The sequence below is a fragment of the Monodelphis domestica genome, chromosome 8, assembly GCF_027887165.1.
Source record: "Monodelphis domestica isolate mMonDom1 chromosome 8, mMonDom1.pri, whole genome shotgun sequence".
Lineage (NCBI taxonomy): Eukaryota > Metazoa > Chordata > Mammalia > Didelphimorphia > Didelphidae > Monodelphis > Monodelphis domestica.
The window spans coordinates 84,261,496-84,283,435 of NC_077234.1; the positions used below are offsets into that span (position 1 = coordinate 84,261,496).

The 21,940-nt window shown below is 37.5% G+C and overlaps 1 protein-coding gene across 2 annotated transcripts in view; it reads left to right on the forward strand.

Annotated features, from left to right (window-relative positions):
• The first annotated feature begins 3,466 nt into the window (after nt 1-3,466).
• Nucleotides 3,467-21,940, forward strand: part of METTL21A (methyltransferase 21A, HSPA lysine) — an 86,250-nt gene continuing 67,776 nt past the window's right edge. Inside the window, exon 1 of one of the 2 annotated variants that reach the window (XM_056807180.1) lies at nt 3,467-3,678. In XM_056807180.1, the coding sequence (XP_056663158.1) occupies nt 3,597-3,678 (82 nt within the window). In that variant the 5' untranslated portion in view covers nt 3,467-3,596. The remainder of the gene's footprint in view (nt 3,679-21,940) is intronic. The other variant, XM_056807181.1, reaches the window with a different exon arrangement.

Consider the following 21,940-nt stretch of genomic DNA (forward strand, 5'->3'; position numbering starts at 1 on the left):
GGTAAGTAGACACAGAATATATAAAAAATAAATACAAAATGATGGGAGCCACTAACAATTGGAAGACTCAAAAAAGACCTCTTGTAAGAAGTAGTATTTTAGTTGAGCCTTAAAAAAAAAACCTTTACTTTCTCTCTTAGAATGGACACTGGGTATCAGTTCCAAGGCAGAAGAGCAGTAAAAGCTAGGCAGTGGTGGTAAAGTGACTTGTCCAGTGTCACCCAGCTGGGAAGTGTTTGAGGCCAGATTTGAAACAGGACTTCTTGTCTCTAGGACTGTCTCTATATCCACTGAGCCATCTCTCTGCCCTTTTAGTTGAGCCTGGATGGGAGCAAGGGCTTCCAGGAGGCAAAGATGACAAAAAAGAATTCTGTATAGAATTGAGAGCCTATGCAAAGGAATAGAAAGGATGAAATATTGTGTAGCGAGAACAGCAAATGAGACAGCTTGCCCAGAATGTAGAATGTGAGGGGAAGGAATATAGGATAAGCCTGGATAGGTAGAAACTAGATTGTAAATGGCCAACATGCCATTAAATGCTCAACATAAAGAATTTGCATTTTATAGAATGACAACAGAACTTCTTAATGCCACAAGCAGACCTGTGATAATATATGTGACTCTGAACAGTGGAGTAATAGTCTCTGAAGAAAGTGGCAAGTAACCAAAAGGACAATGGACATATAATAGGTAGTAGTAGTAGTAGTAGTAGTAGTAGTAGTAGTAGTAGTAGTAGTAGTAGTAGTAATAGTAGTAGTAGTAGTAGTAGTAGTAGTAGTAGTAGTAGTAGTAGTAGTAATAGTAGTAGTAGTAGTAGTAGTAGTAGTAGTAGTAGTAGTAGTAGTAGTAGTAGTCTCTCGGTAACCGAGGATGACGATTGTCTTTGTGCGCTTTCATCTGTGATGTAGATGAGTGTACACAAAGATACTTGTGCTTGAAGAAGATTTAAGTGGAAAAGTCGATGCACAGAGACAGTCCCACTCTCTTGGCATTGGAAGCCTGGGTACAGTGGCACGAAAAGTCGTTACACCCGGAGACTTCCTCAGCTGCATTGGATGGCTGTGTTGTCTTTTGTGCTCCAACACGCCCTGAGCACTCCACAGTGCTTTGCTGTGTCGCCTTCTCAGCCGTTGAACCTTCTTATTGGTTTCTTCCGTCTGTTCAGCTGAAGCAGTCTTCAAATGCTGGGTGTGCAAGGCCCTGGTTCACCAGGGGTCTATGAACCAATGGCTACCCTCACAAGGTTTAGCCAGCCTGTTGAAGCCGTTGCCCGGGGTGTGGCCGCTGCTGCATGCTAGCAGCTACTGGGAGCCACAAGTGAGAGCTGGGTGTCAGGTGGGGGTCAGAGGCTGGAGAGCTGCCCTAGGAGGGCACAATAAGCCCTTCATACCAGAGATACTACCCCTCCCTGAGCACCCCATACATGTATGATTTTTTAAACTGTTATATTACCAGGCACAATTCAAGGCACTTCACATACAAAGATAAACATAAAATAGTCCCTGCACTCAGGGAGTTTGCATTCTGGAAGGGAAAAGGAAATTAGTACATAAAGTACAAAATGTATCCAAAACAACAACGAGAGAGAGAGAGAGAGAGAGAGAGAGAGAGAGAGAGAGAGAGAGAGAGAGAGAGATTGAGTGAGACAGAGACAGAGACAGACACTTTGAAAGAAGCTAGGTATTTCTATGAGGTGGAGATGAGAAAGGAGTTCTTTCCAGGCAAGGGGGGACAGACCTGTTCAAAGGTATGGAACAGAGATGGAAGATAATTTGTATATGTTTATGTATGTATGTATGTATTATGTATGTCTAGATAGAGAGATGGATAGATTGATAGAATAGATCTCTATCCATCTACAGAGGGCTTTAGCTTATTACCGACAAAGAATCACCCACCAGAAACAATGTAAAAGTCATCAAGCAGATTTACGACCAGAAGATGTAGACTAGTTAGTGAGAACAAGAGATGTGATTCCTGTTTTTTCCAATTGTTGTTTGTTGTTCAGCTGTTTCAGTTGTGTCTGACTCTGTGACCCCATCTTGGTTTTTCTTGATAAAGATATTGGAGTGGTTTGCCATTTCCTTCTGTAGCTCATTTTACAAATGAAGAATCTGGGGCAAACAGTGGTACCTCCATAATGTCAAGAGAGCTAGAGAAAGGTCCTCAAGCCCTAGGTGGTTGTCCTGGGGAGGACTGATGGTAGGAAATGAATGAATCATACTGGAGGAAAAAGTGTGGATGGGATGCAATTCGGGCTGGTGAGGTAGCATTCACATTAATAAACTCACAAATTTTGTATTTTAGCAAATAAGCATTTGTTCCTATATAAAACAACACCTGTTAAGTCAAATCTAACATTTTCTACTTTTTAATTGTGATTTCCAAACTTTTTCTTCTTGCAGCCAGTCCCACTAAGCACTTCCTACAGTTGAGCTACATTTTACATAATTTAAAAATGTATTTTAAGACATTTAAAATATTTAAAAACATATTTAAACTCTTGACATAACCACAAATCCTAAAGGCTTTTGGGAGACCCCAGAAACTAGTTCTTTCAGACTCCTACTTTCATTACGAAACATCTTTGTATTTTACCATTCTAGCTCTTCCACATCTCTCAATAATCCCCCAAGCCCCTTATCTGATTGACTTTGATATCTTAGGTAGATAAGTAGAATAAAATAAAATAATTACCATTTAAAGTTGCCCTGCAAATTTCCATTTAGACTTTTCCCTTAGTACTAAATTCCATGGAACTACTCTTCTTGATTCTTCTTTTTGGAGGGGGGAGTGCTGTTCCCAAGTTTGTTAGAAAGAAGGCAAAAGTAGATATTGAACAGCTCTTCTTGGGTGTTTTGAAGTTCATCCTAACTGTGCAGTGGATAACTTGCTGACTAGATAAGCTGCCAAAATCCAGAAGTTCAATATTTCTTTAGTTGGATGGTTTGGTTCACTTGAATGATCTCCATAGCCTAGGCAGAGACCTGAGGAACAAAGTTATCCCTTCTTTTTCTTCCTGCTTCCTGCAGTTTGATGAAGATATTTTTCAGATCTGCTTCATCAGATGAGTGACATATCTTGAGATACTGTTTCCAAGTTTCTTGCTGGGGATGATGGTGATCTCCCTCCACATACCTTGTTTCTGTGGAAGTTGTTGCCCAGGCAAGTTCAATGATGATGCTCAACACCTTGTTTGCTGTCTTGGTCCCCACATAACTCATGTTGGTTCTAGGGGCATGAAGGGCTTCTTGATTCTTGATAATGCAGCCTTATTTCTCTTTACCTCTGCTCACCCCACCAGTCACTTCTTTATTCTAGATCCTATATCCAAGCATTGAACTCCTCCTTTTCCTCAGTCCAGTCCTTCTTAAACTGCCAGCTCTCCCTGGTCCCAACTGCCGCACACCAAGATTCCAGGGTTCTGTCTGAATATTCATACATCTTCTGCCAAGTTATTCCATTTCCAGGCTTCCTCTTAGGAAGCCCAAAGAAACGCAAGCCTGTGGAACCACTTCTTTCAAGATGAAAATGTCATAAAAATGAACATTCTCTATTAGTCACACATGAACAATGGGAATCTGACCACTTGACACATGTGTCCCAGACTGGCAAAGCCAGACAGAGTGGTTGTTAGGAAGACAATATACACCTACAGGGTAGAATTTCACTTTTGTGGTAAGTACCCTGCCTTGGGCAGACTTTTTAAAATATGGAAGTTGTTTAAGTGGGAAGCTGTGGTAGTCTATTCTATTATTAATAACAATATCATTATAGGTAATTATGATTAGTGATGATATATAATCATTATTATTATAATTATACAGAATTACAATCACAGATCTGGACCTATGATTATAACCAATCACATAATTATAATAATAAAGGAATATTTCTGCATATATTTGCCCACCCTTTCCCCCTCTCCTCCCCAGAACATTGGGAAAGGTACCCAATTTCTCTGTAATTTATGTCTAATAATGAATTAATTTTAATAATTAGCAAATGCTTATTGATTTATTTTCAAGCTTAGCATGCAAACATTCACCTCTGCTCCATAGAGTTCTACTGAAACTTTTTGGACTAAGCTTGGAGCTGCTGAAGCTTTCTTCTTTGCTTTAGAACTATTAGGCTTTTGCTGGGTCTCAGGGGTTTGGAGATATCATGACATAGGCCTTCATATACTTTCTTCTGTCTCTCTGCTCCATCTGTAGTCTGTAATTTGCTTCTCTAGGCACTGTGCACTTAGGTGGCTCTTGCTTCATTTTTGAAAGCTATTATCTTTCAGAAGATTCCCTATTAGCCATTCTTCACCTGGTGACACTATTGTTCTATGGCTATATTATATTGTCTCTTAGAAACTGTAGACCAGGCAATTTCTCCCAAAGAGTATGTCCTCTGAGTCCCAAACATCATCATCACCAAATATTTATTGAATATTTACTATGTGCCAGGTACTCTGCTAGGTACTTCGAATACAAAGAAGAGTGGTACAGTAGATAGTGTTGGGCTTCAAGTCAGGAAGACTCATCTTCCTGAGTTCAAACTGGCCTCAGACACTTAATAATGTGGGACCTGAACAGGTTACTTAACCCTGTTTGCCTCAATTTCCTCTTCTGTAATATGAGCTGGAGGAGGAAATGGCAAACAACTCCAGTACCTTTGCCAAGAAAGCCCTAAAATGGGGTCACAAAGAGTCAGATGTCACTTAAACATTGAACAATGTGTTCCCTGCAATCCTGGAAGACTTCAATCAACCTGGATAACCACCTGTTAGATATGTTATAGATGATATTCCTGCTTGGATTTGGCTTGGACTATAGATGACTGATCTCTGAAGTTCATTCCAATTCTAAGATTTTGTAATTATAATAATTTAATTTTATGCTATTATCATCATCTCTGAAACATCCTAATATGGTATATAGATTTTGCTACCTCAATGATGTCAAGTATATTTAAGTTGAAAGAGACTGTTCTAAGATATTGGACATTAATTTTTCTGTATAACTAGAAAATGATTCAAATTGTTTTTGACTAAATTATTATCTTATGAGATTGTAAAATCTTGGAAAAATTGATATTTCAAAAAAGTATCAGGATGGTGAAATCAGATTCTTATCTCTAATAGTACTATCAGGTCTTTGGATCTCTTTCAATGTATTAGAATTAGTTAGATTAGGGTTTTTTTTAAGAAATCTTAGGTAGGATTTAGGATTTTAGGTATAGCCATAAGGTATAGAATAAAAATTTCACTTTCCTCCTTTCTGTTTCTAGCTGAACTTCTTCTAAATTAAACTTAGTGTTTTATCAATCTGCTCTTCTTGCTTTTTGTTAAACTCCTACCCAAAATTAACCCTTCACAGGATGCTTTTTTTTTTTTGCATTCACTTAGCCAGATGGAAATGTGCTGATTTCTCTTTTCCTACTTCTAACAATATCCATTAAATTGCAGACATTGAGTCACAAGTTAGAAGTGGAAAATACTTTATAGGTCCCTTAATGTTTAATTTCCCCATTTTTCCAGGAAATAGAGATCATGGGGGTCACACCTTGGAACTAGAGTTCCTTGAGGAAAGGATCCTCAAGATTGTTTAATTCAACCCTTTATTTTACTAATGTGGATACTAAAAAGTGGGCAGGGGAAGTGACCTTCCTAATTCATAAAGAGTATGGTAGAGTGGAAAAAAAAAAACCCCAACCAAAACAAAACACTGGTTCTGGAGGGAGAACATTGAAGCATGAATTCTCTAGTTAGTCTTTTAGGCTTCTTCAAGTTAATGAAGATTTGAAAAGTGGGAAGGAATATGAATTGATGCAAAGCAAAGGAAGTAGAACCAGAAAAAATATACAAAATGCCTGTAACAATGTCAGTGGAAAGAACAACACAAAAGAAACTGAATTTAGAATGATAATAATGAAATACAACCTAAAAAAAAAGAGAGAGAAAAAGTGCATTCCTTCTTTCTTCACAGAGGTAGGGGACTGGTATAGAACATTGTACATATTGTAAGGATTAGTTGATGTCTTGGCCAGTTTTGTTGAACTGCTCTTTTTCCTCTCTTTTCTTTCTTTCTCTTTCCTTTTTGATGCAAGGTATGGTCCTCTGAGGGACAAAGGCTAAAATATATTTAGAAATAAAGGTGACATAAAAACAAAAATATTTGAATGAAAATATTTTATAAAAAAATAAAAGTGCTGTGTATATACTCTCAGAGATACGTTTATACACTGGGGGAAATCTAGCTTGTAGTTCATGGATTTTTAAAAAAATTAAATATTAAAAAAAATTAAGTTTCAAATTTTTTCCCTTCAGTTCCTTCCCTACTGATTGAGAAGGCTATGGTTACATACATGTAAAGTCTTATAAAACATATTTCCATATTAACCACATTCATATACATATACATTATTTTAAATTACTTGCATTCCAGAAAGAGAAAAACAATAAACATGGAGAAATTGACCTCTCACAGAAAATCAGGAATGAGTAGCAGGCTAATAATAGTTTGCCATCTAAGGACTATTGCAACAACCTTCAGGAAACTCATGAAAGACTAGGCCTCATCACTGCCTTTCCTGTAATGATTCAGGGTTTTCCATGGCTAACATTCATTGGGATAGTAATTGCATATCATACTGCTCTGCTCTGCTCTGCTCCCATTGAAGTTTTATATCTCTTATCATTTGCAGTCATTTGTTCGAGTCTAGTTCAAAGAGACTCATGTCATAGGGAAGTGGTAGAAACTCTGAGGAGATTGTACTTCCATAATTTAAGATCTCAACAGTCTGTTTTTCCTGCTTATTTTTGAGTTTCTTTTTCATAGCAATTGAAGGAATTTTACAGTTTTCAGTTTAATATTGCTAGTTATTCCAACTACCCTTGCCTCTAGCCACTTAAATTTATTCAATCTAAGTTTTGGCATATATATGTGTTTATGTTCTAGCATAGCAGTATTGTAGTGTCAAATAACTGGAAACAAAGGTAAGGGAAATAATGAATGAACTGTAGCAAATGACTATAAGGAAATAGTATTGTGTGGTAAGAAATGATAAACATGAGAAATGTGGATGAAAACATTGAAAAGATGCATGTGAACCAATGCAAAGTGTTATGAGCAAAATCAAAAGACTAGTAAGCACAATGACTACAACATTGTCAAGGAACCGATCGATAAATGGAAGCCAAACTGAGTAACTGAAAGCCAGCAACAGTTCTGGAATGACGATAAAGAAACAAGCTTCCATTTCAACAGAGGTGCAGGGGACAACTAGGGCAAAAAGATAGATGCATTGTCAATCGGAGAGGCTGGATTGGGTGTTTTTCCTTATAAAATTTTCTTTTTTATGTGGATTAGGACTTATTTTTGTCAAGGGAAAAGAGGCAGAAGAGTATTTCTAGAAAAGACTATGATGTTTCAAAAAAATCACCAATAAAACTTACTTAATAAATATGTAGATTGACTAATATGATGAAAAAGGAAATTGATGAATGCTGGAGAGGATGTGGGAAAACTGGGATACTAATACACTGTTGGTGGAGCTGTGAACTAATACAACCTGTTTTAGAGAGCAATCTGGAACCATATCCAAAGGGTCATAAAACTATGCATACCCTTTGACCCAGCAATACAACTTCTAGATCTGTATGCTAAAGAAATAAAAGGAAAAGGACATATATGTATAAAAATACTTATTAGCAGGTCTTTTTGTAGTGATGAAGAATCAGAAACCAAAGAGATGTTCATTAGTTGGGGAATGGCTGAACAAGTTGTGGTATGTGGTTGTAATGGAATATTATTGTGCAGTAAGAAAAGCTGAGCTGGATGATTTCAGAAAAACTTTCATGAAGTGATGCAAAGTGAAGAGTGAAGAACCAGGAGAACAATGTATACAATAGCAGAAACATTGTATAACGATCAGCTATGAAGGCCAAACTATTATCAGCCTTTCAGATTCTGACAGTTCCTTTTCCAGCATCGGATAGCATTTTTTATTGTGAGTCTCTTGGTGTTGGATGACTGATAATAGTAGAAATCAACCTTTCCATCTTATTTTCTTCAGAATTTTTTCTTTGTATGCATGATATGTCTTTTTTTTTTTAGTAATATGAGGACTCTGGAACTATGTATTGCATGACAAAATTGGAATAAACTATATCAAGGATGAGAGAAGGGAGGAAGAAAGGGAAAGACCTTGGATCACAAAATGTTAAAGGGGCTTGTCATCATGGTATAGTGGACAGAGAATTGGCCTCAAAATCCAGAAGGTCTAGATTCAAGTTCTGCTTCTGACTAGTTATGTAACCCTGAGTAAGTCATTTAACCTCTTTAGGCTCCAGCAACTCCTTAAGGCAATAAGTTCCATAGAAGATGCCTATCTGATTTGTTAGAGGTTGTTTCTTCACTTGAGAATTCTCTATACCAATGAAATCACAGATCTATTCCCTATTTCATTTCCTACTATAGACAAAAGTACCATGCTGAGTATCGGGGATGATGGGGATAAGGAGAAATGCATGATTCCTGATATAATCCACACCATCCCAGAATTTACAGTCTAGTGGGAGAGCTAAGAAATATGCAAATGTAATTTACTCTCCCTTTCTTCCATTGATTTTTTATTAATTGAAAGGTTCTGGGAAGGATATTTGTATGAGGAAAAACACACAGGAAAACAGCTTGAGGAGATAACAATGCTGAGCACCTGAGGAAAAAAACGGTCTGTTATATAAAAGTACTAAGAGGACTCAAGTGAAAGCAGCTCAGAGACCAAAGTGCTAGTTGTACGGATTGAGAGCTAATAGATGCAGTCTGCCCAGCAGACACTAAGACTTTTTTTCTTTAGATCTGGACAGTGCATGAATTTGTTTTGCTTGATAGCAAGATGGGAGAGAGTAAGAGGGAGAGAATACAGACTCAAAATAAAATGGAATTGAAAAATTAAAGCAAAAAAACAAAAATGCTGGCTGAAATAAGACTACCTGCAATGCATTGTGTGTCAGCAGATAATTTGAATCTGATTTATCATGACTGGAGTTTATTTCAGGGAAATTCCAAGGCAAAGAACTGTTTGGGGGAAGAACTTTGGGGAAAATTGTATATTTAGCTATTTGCAGCATATCTGACAGAAATTTAGGGGTTTTAAAGCCAAGAGAGATATGGGTCCCTACAGGAGGCAGACGATTCATGAGAAGCCAGCTGAGAAGACTCAGAGAAACGAATGACAAAAAGTTGCTACAGATGTCAGAACATGAAACATGGAACTGAGATGCCAGAAGAAAAGGGAAAGGACACTGACAGAACAGAGAAGCTGAGCAGAGCTGAACACACCTGCATAAAGAAAGGCCAATTCTGCAGGTGACCTGGGGAGCTGAGCTAGTTGGAGAAAGCAGCCTCCTCTTCTGTGGGAAGAGATGGCTAGGGAAAAGCTGCCTTGCTTTGTAAAGTCATCTACCACTTAAGAGAGGGGAAACTCCTCAAAGGTTGGCCTTTGTTGTCTTTTACCACAGAGATCCAAGGATTCAGTCCAGGTTGTGAGTTGCCTGCTCACCTACTTCCCTCCTACATTTCTTCAGTTTCTAAGTTTGTGTCCATCTCCTCCCTCCATGTGCATTGGTGGGAGAATGTGGCCTGAGTTTATGAGTAGACTACTATGTTTTGATTATATCTGTTTTTGCCTTTTTGGTTACTTATGTTTGATGATTAAGAGTTAATGGTAGGGGGTAGGTAGGTGGCTCAGTGGATTGAAAGCCAGGCCTGGAGACAGGAGGTCTTGGGTTCATATCTGGCCCCAGATACTTCCTAGCTGTGTGACCCTGGGCAAGTCACTTAATCTCCATTGCCTAGCCCTTACAGTATTGCTTCTAAGACAGAAGGCAAGGGTTATAATAATAATAATAATAATAATAATAATAATAATAATAGTTGGTGGTATCTCAATGACCTAGTGTCCAATAAACTTAAAAACGTAACTTTTGTATGAAAGAATACTCTGTTAGATAAGAATTTCAGGAAAACTAGAAAGCAGTCTGACATAAATTGGTTTGAGCTTAGCCCAGCATCTTATATCATATTCCATAGTAAATTCATTCATTTATTTATTTTAATATTTATTGAGAATATTTTCCCATGAATTCTGTGTGAACTGGAATGACCTCCAGGAATTTGATGTAGAACAAAAGGAGCAGAACCAGGAGAACATTGTACACAGAGATGGATATACTGTGGCACAATTGAATGTAATAGACTTCTCTACTGACAGCAATGCAATGATCCAGGACAATTCTGAGAGACTATGAGAAAGAACACTCTCCATGTTCAGAGGAAGAACTGTGGGAGTAGAAACACAGAAGAAAAAAACATTTCCTTGATCACATGGTTCAATGGGGATATGATTGGGGATGTAGACTCTAAATGATCACTCTATTGCAAATATTAATAATATGGAAATAGGTCTTGATCAATGATCCATGTAAAACCCAGTTGAATTGCTCATTGGCTACGGGAGGGGGAAGGAAGGAGAGGAGGAAAAGAATAAGAATCATATAACCATGGAAAAATATTCTAAATTAATTAATTAAATGGATTATAAAAAATAAAGGAGATTAAGTTGTGATATTCCTTCACAAAAATAATATTTTTCCATGGTTACATGATTCATGATTTTTCCTGTCCCTCTTGCCTCCCCACTCCTGGAGCTAATAAACAATTCTACTGAGTTATCCATAGTAAATTCAAAGTGGATACATGACCTGGATATTAAATATTATATCACTAAAAACTTAGAATAGAAGCAGATCATATAATTTTCACATCTATGGGCAAGGTATGAATTCTTAACCAAAAGGGACAGAGGCAATTACAAAAGATAAAATAAACAACTTTGGTTACATGAAATTGAAAAACTTTTGCAAAAATAAAAATTAATTTAGGATAAGAAAGGATATTGTCAACTGGGAAAAAATCTTTGTATCAAATTTCTCAGATAAAAGTTTGATATCTAATATATAGACAACCAACAGAAATATCCAAGACCAAAAACTAATAGATTAATCCTTTAATAGATTAAAGGAGAATTGAAAAATACTAACAACAATATGAAAGAATGCTCCCAATAACTAACAATAAGAGAAATGCAAATCATAACAAACCTTAAGTTTCATGCCACAGGCAGAAAATTGGCCAATATGACAAAGAATGGAAATGTCAGTGTTGGAGGGAGTGTAGGAAGATACCCATACTAATGCATTATTAGTAGAATTGTGAATTAGTATAACTGTTTTGGAAATTTGAATCATGCAAACAAGTAGGTAACTACCCTTTGACACAGAGATTTTACTGCTAAGCTTATACTATACAGAAAGTAATTCATTTTTAAAAAAGACTTCATATACACCAAAATATTATAGCAACACTTAGAATTGGAAACATTGGAGAATAAGTATATGCATAATAGCCTATTAACATAATGGAATATTATTGCATTCTAAGAAATTATTAATAAGATGAATCTAGAGAAGCTTCAAAGGATTTCCATGTTCTGATGCAGACTAATATAAACAAAATAAAGAAAACAATATACATAATGACCACAACAATGCAGATAGAAAGAACAACACTACATAATTAAAGATTAATGATGTAAAATTTTAAAGATCAATCTTGGTCCCCAAAAACTAGACATGAGGAGATATCTCTTTCTAGTCATTTCAAGAAGATTGGAGGTAGGACGGTCCATGGGTATGGAACATTGCATATAATGTCAATTTTAAAAAATATATCGGTCTATTTTGCTGATTTTTTCTATTCTTTTTATTTAAAGAATCTTTCTTACAAATAATGGGTCTTTGGGAGGTGAGGAAACAAAAGGATGTAGGGAAAGAATACAAGTAATATAAAACTAAAAGATCTACCTTTCAAAAAGAGTTAATGATATCATTATGACCAGTTTGGGTAAAAGGGAAACACTCTGGTGGGTACTCAAGGAACTATAGTTGTGAGTATAGAATGTATTTCTCCAAAGCAGAGATCCTTGTAGGACCCCGAAATTGAGTTGTTTCATGGCCACACCTTTGAAGAATTATACTAGTCTACCAGCATGTGTTCAGGTACAGTGAGTGAGCAAATCCTAGTGTGGGAGAGAGAGACTGGAGAGATTTGGTAGAGGTTTGGGTGTGGGTTAGTTCCATGCCTTTGTAGAACAGGCTTTACATGTAGCAGGAGATGAGATGTCAAAAGTAGGTTCAATTCTTTCATCCAGCTCAGTATTTTTGTGCTTTCTCTGAATTCTGTCTAGTTTTCTTCCATCTATACCAAACCAACTGCTCCATCTGATGTGTTCCCTTACACAGGACTCAGATCCTATGTGTTTAATGATTGAGAAGGCAGTGAGAGCATATGGAGAGAGAATGCTGACATTAAAAATTCTTCCTTTGCATTCTACATTTGCTTGCTCCTCTTTATATCATATTACCAGCGTTTGGTCTGATGACTTTTTAACTGTCTTCCTGCTACTGAAGGGAGAGAGCCCAGGTATGCAGAACAGAAGTACTTATCTATTAGGACCTAAATTGAATCAGTCTTAATAAACTTAACTCAATTTAACTTAATTCTTAAAGTTTTCCTTAGATTTTGTATTTCTATGAGTATTCTGTTGGTTTGACTGAAGATATAGGCTTGTATTTTCTTAATTTGTAGTGCTATTTTTGGATAGAATTCTGGGCTTAGAGTTGTGCAATCTCGAGTTCAACTATGTAGCATCCCAAGCATATTCACATCTATGAAATATAGATGACTGTATGGCTACTGTGTCTCCAAGCATAAGGTTATACCAATGAGGCCTGTGAATGTAACCTTGAACTGGCCATGTGGCCCTTGGCTAAGACAAACTCATTAGCATGCTCGGAGTCAATTCCCCGGGAAAGCGCTGTTTGCAATCTACACGCCCAAAGGTGTTCCCTCTACCTTGCCACCCAATCTTAATTGTCTATACTTTGTGATGTGGTTACTACGTCCTTGGGAGTACCGCCCAAGCAGGACAGGAATAAATTCAGAGGCAATCCCATGAACTTCCTCTTGGCCTTTCTCCCTTCCATGGAGCTCCACTGGGCTCCTCTATGACTATGTCTCTCTCTTCTTGACCTTCTCCTTCCCCGAGGCTGTAACCATCTCGGCCTGCATTCTCTATCTTAATCTCCTCAAACACCTTGTATTCCATTATCCTCATTTTCCGCCTTAAGGAAAATCATAGGGGTTGCCTGCCCTATCCAATCACTGATTTGTCGGTGTCTTTCATTTCCACCCTGGTTCTCGGTTCCTACCTCTCCTCGGTCCCATCACAAAGGTGAGCCCCTTCCCTTGTGGGACCCTGCTGGTCAGGGAAGTCCATTAAGGAAAACCCCACAAACTATGACCTCATATACTTACTTACTAGTTATGTGACCCTGAGCTAGGTTTAGGGGAATTTAATTGCTGTCTGCCTCAGTTTTCTCAAATTTGAAATGGGGACAATAGTAGCACCTATGTTTCAGGCTTGTTGTCAGAATCAAATAAGATAATGTCTGTAAAATATTTACCAAAATGCCAGGCACAGAGTAGGTGCTCAATAAATACTAATTTACTTCCTTTCTGTGGTACCCAGTTGGATGAGTAAAGGAAGTATTGCTGACTTTGTAAGTAGAGTTGGTCAACTGATTTTGGTTGGGTGATCTTTTTGCGGTTAATGTTTCAAAACCTCTTTACTAGAGGAGGTCATGGAATATGGTGGAAAGGATTGGATTTGGACTATAAAATTTTGAGTTTGAGGTCTATGCTAGCTACTTATTTCTTTATCACTTTCAGCAACTACTAAACCTCTTTGAAACTCAGATTCCTCATCTGTAAAAAGATTTTAGACTAGATGAACCTAGGATCCTGTGAAGTTACACTGAGAGTTCTATCCAATTATAGAATAAATTAAGGGTAACCAATAATGAAAGGGACTCCAAGGTTATTTGTGCTATTGGACTGGGTAAGTACAGAAATATTCAATGATATAAATCATTATTCCCAAAAATAATAGCTAAAATTTTTATAGCACTTTAAAATTTACAAAGTACTTTACAGATATTACCTCATTTGATCGATGTTTATATGCAAGTCAATGCTCATCTGAAGTAGTTGCAATAACTTAGAAGATTCCATGACCCTTCAGGACTGGGTTTTCCTTCCTCCAAACCTAGATAGCTCCACTGAGTGGACTTTTTGCTGAATGGAGGAGATAGCTGAGCTTTATGAGATTTCCTTATCGTCAATATGAATAAGGTTGAGGTTGATACCTTTCAAATTCACATATAAGATTTCAAAATGAATTGATTTACTCATGAATTATAAGTGTAATGAGTGTCTGGAGTACGTCCAGACCTCCTGAGATGGCATCTCTCCACATGAATGATGCTCGGAAACTGCTTCTGGGAGATTTGTGATGATGTATAAAGAGGTGCCTTGAAGAGGCAGACATTCTGTGACTGATTGAAGAGGAGTCTCTTTAGTTGCAGTAGCATTAAAAAAGTTCTGTCAGCTTTAATTATACTTCCTGGGCTTTTGGGGAGCTCAATGATACATAGAGGGTCAGAAAGATTTAAAGAGTTTCTTGGCACCCCATTTTTCCAGAGCTCAGGTTTTGAAGCTAGTGTGACATTGATATTTTGAGGTTAGAAGAAAGTGGAACCTTCCTTGGCATTCTTTCATCTATAATCTGGGTTTCATAGTCAGCACAGAAGTGAGGAGTGATTTTGGGGAATGACCTTCAGTGGTAGTTGAGACTCAGGTTCATCTGGTAGTCTTGCTGGAATGCTATGTTGGAATTGAGCTAAATATTAAGCCTACTCCCCATGCAGTCTCCCAGGTGTTATAGGAGAGATTATGTACCTGAGGTCATAGGGAAAGTGCTTATTATGCTTTTTGCTAGTTATAGCTTTGAAGCAAATATTTCTTTATAAAAGCTATCCAATGTTAAGTGGTTAAATGGAACTATGGCACTAGTTATCAACCGCCTCTCAGAAGGTAGGGGAAGAGGGATGAACACAGACAATAGGGACTAGAGCTGATGGTAGAGAAAAGAGATACTCCAAACCTCTCAGGATACCTGAGAACATTTAGAAGGGTGGGGAGATGTACTAGGTCTAGTTCTGAGAAAATGGACCCAGAACAACCCATGTTACATCAGCCAAATAAGGCTTGCCACCTGGTTTAGAACAACAGCTTACAAGCAATGAAAATTGTGAGGTACAGGTCCTGACAAGATGGTGGACTTCTCTCATAAACCCATATAATGGAGTAAAACAGAAAACAAAGAAAAATTGAGTTAAGTTTCACTTTCAGGACATGATGAGGAACACACGATATGTTAGTACTTTAAGAGGTTAACAGGTGAAGTTGCTTTACTTTGATAGGGTAAAACCCATATGAATGATTGGGATTGTAAATTGCGTTCAGATCAGCTGGCCCATGTGACCAGATTATAATTCTAGTAACTGGCCAATAGTGAACAAGGGGAGGGACTAGGATAAAAGGGAGCCTGTGTGCTTCCATTCCTTGTATTTGCATGTTGGTTGGTTGGTTGGTACATAAGTAGGTAGGTACTGTCAACATGGAATCTAGAAACTCCAAACTTGTAGCTTAGTAAGATCTGATGAATCCCAAGTTTTAGGACCAGTTTGTATGTCGGAGACCCCAAAGTTTGTACTTGTTCCCTTTTCCTATGGGAATCCACCCTGAAGGGATTCTCAGGCAAGCAGTTTCAGACTGAATAATGGACCCCAAGGTAAAGACAATACCTGTGAGGTGGGGCCAAACCCAAGCCAAGTGACTCTTTAGAGCAACAGACAGCACTTCAGTCTCATAAATTGAAGGTCCTGAGTTCAATCCTCCAAAGGAGGGTGTGATACAGTGGGAGAGGGTTTTGGAGACAAGAAGAGTACAAGCTTTGGGGTCTCCAACTTACAAGCTAGTCCTAAAACTTGGGGTTCATCAGATCTTACTAGGCTACAAGTTTGGGGTTTCTAGATTCCATGTTGACAGTACATGCATATGTATGTGGCTTGTGAGTGCCATTCTCAAGAGGATGAAATAAAAAAGCCTTTACCATATTGATGCCAAGTTCAAAATTCTTTTGATTAGGTGATCATTCCTCTCAAAAACCAAGGATTCACCCTAACCCCAATCAGATTAAAATGTAATTGGGAAATATCTAACAAAATAAATGAAAATATAATAGAATATAGACAAATCCAATATGTGGTTTACTGAGTCAGTATATAGCCTTAAATATGGTCTAGTGACAATTTTTCCCCATATAAATTAGTTTATTTAGTCACTTTAGAACATTATTCCTTGGTTATAATAATCACATTATTTCCCTCCCTCCCCTCCCCCACCCTTTCCAGAGCCAATGCGCAATTTCATTTCGTATTACTTGTGTCCTTGATCAGAACCTATTTCCATGTTGTTGTTTGCACTAGGATGTTCATTTAGAGTCTAAATCCCCAACCCTATCCCTTCTATCCATGTATTCAAGCAGTTGTTTTTCTTCAGTATTTTTACTCCCACAGTGTTTCCTCTGGATGTGGATATTGGTTTTTCTCGTAGATTCCTCCAAGTTGTTCAGGGTCATTATTTTTTTGTCAATATTTTTGTACATGTCTTTTTCCTTATGATCTTTTTGGGGTACAAACCCAGCAGTGCTATGGCTGGATCAAAGGGCAGACAGTCTTTTATCGCCCTTTGGGCATAGTTCCAAATTGCCCTCCAGAATGGTTGGATAAATTCACAACCCCACCAGCAATGAATTAGTGTCCCCACTTTGCAACATCCCCTCCAGCATTCATTACTTTCCTTTGCTGTCATGTTAACCAATCTGCTGGGTGTGAGGTGATTCCTCAGAGTTGTTTTGATGTGCATTTCTCTGATTATAAGAGAATAAGAACACTTTTTCATGTGCTTATTAATAGTTTTGATTTCTTTAACTGAAAATTGCCTATTCATGTCCCTTGCCCATTTATCAATTGGAGAATGGCTTGATTTTTTGGTTTTAGCTCTTTATAAATTTGAGTAATTAGACCTTTGTCAGAGGTTTTTGTAATGAAGATTGTTTCCCAGTTTGTTACTTCTCTTCTAATTTTGGATGCATTCGTTTTTTTTGTACAAAACCTTTTTAATTTGATGTAATCAAAATTATTGATTTTGAATTTTGTGATTTTTTCTAGCTCTTGCTTGGTTTTAAAGTCTTTCCTTTTCCAAAGATCTGACAAGTCTACTATTCTGTATTCGCCTAATTTGCTTATAGTTTCCTTCCTTACATTCAGGTCATTCACCCATTCTGAGTTTATCTTTGGTGTAGGGTGTGAGATGTTGATCCAAACATAATCTCTCCCATATTGTCTTCCAATTTTCCCAGCAGTTTTTTTTTTATCAAATAGTGGACTTTTATCCCCAAAGCTGGGATCTTTGGGTTTATCATAGACTGTCTTGCTGAGGTCATTTACTGCATCTATTCTACTGATCCTCCTTTCTGTCTCTTAGCCAGTGCCAAATTGTTTTGATGATCACTGCTTTATAGTATAGTTTGAGATCTGGGACTGCAAGTCCTCCTTCCTTTGCAATTTTTTTCATGATTTCCATAGATATCCTTAACCTTTTGTTCTTCCAAATGAACTTTATTATGTTTTTTTCTAATTCAGTAAAAAAGTTTTTTGGTAGTTCAATAGGTATGGTACTAAATAAGTAAATTAATTTGGGTAGGATTGTCATTTTTATTATGTTAGCTCATCCCACCCATGAGCAATCAATGTTTTTCCAATTGTTTAGATCTAGTTTTAATTGTGTGGAGAGTGTTTTGTAGTTGTGTTTCATATAGTTCCTGTGTTTGTCTCAGCAGATAGATTCCTAAGTATTTTATATTGTCTAGGGTGATTTTAAATGGAATTTCTCTTTCTAATTCTTGCTGCTGAAATGAGTTGGAGATATATAGAAATGCTGATGACTTATATGAGTTTATTTTGTATCCTGCAACTTTGCTAAAATTGTTGATTGTTTCGACTAGCTTTTTGGTTGATTCTCTAGGATTCTTTAAGTAAACCATCATATCATCTGCAAAGAGTGATAGCTTGGTCTCTCTAGTGACAATTCTGAGGCACTTATGACTAAGAATGCTCTCCAATGACAGAGAAAGAACTGTTGGAGTTAGAATGCAGATGGAAGCATAGGATTTTTCACTTGTTTATTTGGGTTTATGTTTGGGGGTTTTGGCTTTATAAGATTACTCACTGATCAAAAGGAACAACATGGAAATCTAAAAAATATATGATAGGGGCAGCTGGGTAGCTCAGTGGATTGAGAGCCAGGCCTAGATATGGGAGGTCCTAGGTTCAAATCTGGCCTCAGACATTTCTCAGGTATGTGATCCTGGGCAAATCACTTAACACTGATTGCCTATTCCTTACCATCCTTCTGCCTTAGTACCAATACACAGTATTGATTCCAAGACAGAAGGTAAAGGTTTAAAAAAATATATAGTATAGTGACATTTCTATTTGAGTTTGACACCACTGCTGCAGAACATCTATTTGCCTGGCCATTTTTTTTTTCAATGCCTCCTCTACTTGCATTATTCCTAGAGGCAATAAGCAATACAGGCTTCCTTTCCACATTGCAGGAATTGGGGCAACCCCACAATCTGGAAAATCCTCCCTTCTAAACAAACAAACACCCCCCCCCCCCAAGGATTCAAGGATCTAAACAAGACCCTTTAAAGACTGTTACACTCCTGCTTGAAAACCTTCTTTGACTTTCTATTGTTTCTCCGGTAAAATACAATCTCTTCAGCCTGGCATTTATTGGTAAATCCCAGTGCCTGGCACATAGTAAGGGCTTTATAAATGCTAGATGGTTGATTGATCTGGTTCAAAACTACTTTTCTATCCTTATTTACATTAATGGGCTACTGTTTTCCCAAAATGACATTCCATCATCTATCTTGGTTCTCTTGTACAAATCCGTAGTTAAAATGCAGTCCCTTCTTTCTTCTTCCTCTCAGAATCCTTAAATCCTTATTCTTCCAAGTTACCACCTCTAACCAGAGAGCCTGGATTTCTTCCTCCTACCATTTCTTCAAATGACTTCACATTTACTTTTCTGTATATTTCTCCATCTGAATAGGGTTTTTTTTTTTTTTTGATGGTAAAGACTGTATTGCTTTTGTCTTCGTATTCTTAGTACCAGGCATATAGGATCTTGTCTATGTTAGGGACTTTATACATGCTTGTTGAGTTGAAATGGGTTGAGTTACATGGACTTATGTGATGTATGAAAGGGAGGACTGCTCACATGGAGGAGTGGGAAGTTGTCAGGCAAGGCTTCCAGAGGAAAGGAACATCTGAGTTGGGCTTTACAGGATCTGATTCCTTTTATCATTCACATAGCTAGTTACCCACTTTGGTCAGGTCCTCTGCCTCCTCTTGCCTAGATTATTGAACAGTGTCCTCATTGATTTCACTGTCTCAAGTTTCTTCTCACTCCTGTTCATCCTACACAGTGCTGCCAAAGACATTTTCCTTAAAAACAGACCTGCCCATGTGACTCTCCTACTCGACCAAGTCGCGGCTTCCTGTTACCTCTAGGATCAAATATAAACTCCTCTGTTTAGCTTTAAGAACCCTACATAACTGGATCTTAGCCTATCTTTCCAGCCTCACTGGAGGTTAGTCTCCCTCCAGTCAAAATGATCTCTCTGTTCCTCCTGTACAACATGCTACTTCCCATTTCCATGCTTTGAGCCAACTAACTATCCCACATGCATGGAATGGACTCTCTCCCTTTAAGACCCAGCTCAAGCACCATCTTGGGCAAGAAGATATTATTGATTCTCTCAACCATTGGTATTCTCCCTCCCAAACTAACTTGTATTGAACTACTTTTTGTATATTTATATGAATACTTATGCTGTCTGTTTTCTATATGTAGTTGTGACCACCCCATTAGAATGTATCATCCTGAGGGGGGGCAGTTGGGTAGCTCAGTGGATTGAGAGCCAGGCCCAGAGATGGGAGGTCCTGGGTTCAAATATGACCTCAGACACTTCCCAGCTGTGTGACCCTGGGCAAGTCACTTAACCCCCATTGCCTAGCCCTGACCATTCTTCTGCCTTGGAACCAATACAACAATATTAATTCTAAGGCAGAAGATGAGGGTTCCTTTTTTTTTTTTAAGAACGTATCATTCTTGTAAGGAGACATTGTTTTATTCTTTCTGCTTGTGTCCTCAGTGCCTAGCATATAGCAGGTACTTAATAAATACTTATTTATTTGTAGATAGATCAGAATTAGTATGTATAGAGAGGGGTAATGATGGGGCATTCCAGACAAAGGGAGCCATTTGCAGTAGGTAGGCATCAATTCCTGATACTTTCAAGTAAGTGAGACTCTAATTCTCCTAGAGATCAGGTTCTAAAATGCTAACTAGTCAGTCAGTTAATGCTCTACCAAAGGGCGGCTTGATGGCTCAGTGATAGAGAATCAGACCTGGAAATGGGAGGAGTTGGGTTCAAATCTGTCTTCAGATACTTCCTAGCTGTATGGCCCTAGACAAGCCACTTGACCCCAATTGCCTTGCTCTTACCACACTTCTGCCTTGGAACTAGTACTTGTATTGATTCTAAGACAGAAGGTAAGGGTTTTTTTAGATGTCCTATCAACTCTTAATTTAAACCTCCTCTGTTTCAGCTTAAAGTTAGTACTCCTTTCCTCAGTGATCATGATGAGTGAGTGACTCTGAAGGTATTTTTGCATCATGATAGCATTCCTCCCCACTGTATTCATTCTTCTTATTTGATTTAATCACCTTAGTTCCTTCACCTTCTTTCCTAATCTGGTATCTAAACTAGGCTTATAGTCTTTCTACAGCCTTACAAAGATACCAGGACTCTCCTTAAAATGTGTTCTAAAATGAAAACAAAATATATAATGGAGTTCTCACCCACAAGCAGAAAAATTGATTTAAAGATTTTCTTCATGATTTTTCTAATGAATAATTCTAAAGTATAGTTTAACCTTACTGCAACATATTTTAGAAAATTAGTTCTATATTTATTTAGATATATTAGGAAGTTGAGCTGGACTTCTCTTTGATGCCCTAGAAAAGCAATTATTAACTTTTTTTTTGTCATGGACCTCCTTTGACAGTGTGGTGAAGCCTATGCACTCTGTCTCAGAATACTGTTTTATAATAATTAAAGGAAATGTTAGATTTCAATTAGAGATTAGTGAAAATAAAATGAATTTTTCCCCATCAAAGGCCATAGTTCCCCTGAAATTTATTCATAGCCCAATGGGTCTGTGGATACCAGGTTTAGAATTCCTACTCTCTAGGAAAAAGTAACTTAGTACCATTGCAAATGTGCGTATTTCTACCTCTTGCTTGGTCTCTTTTTTATGCTTCCATTTCTGTCTCATACCTCCATGTTAAGAGGAGGGAAATAGAAGAGGAAAGAAGAAGGGGAAAGGAAAGAGGAGGAGGGAAAAATAAAGAATGAAGAGGTGAAGGGGAAGAAAATTAACTTGAGGTAAGTCCACTGGTAGTTGACTGAGTGGTTGTTATTTTTATTTGTATGACTAACATTTGGGTCTCCCACTAAGCTTTCTTTAAGTTGATTCTTCTGCTTCTTTTCTTTGTTTTATAAAGCAACACTGCTCATAATTTCCCATCAAACTTCTTTATAAGATTTTACTGTGACTTTATATTCAAAACTAGTGTTGTCTTTGAGAGCCATTTTTTTACTTCAATTTAAAGTCACGTTGGTTACTTTTAATGTTGTTGTCTTTCACTTCTCTTCTGATTAATTTTCATCCATTTTGGTATTTTCTGTTCTGCATCTGTTATTTGCTCACAACTTCTACTTTTTTAGA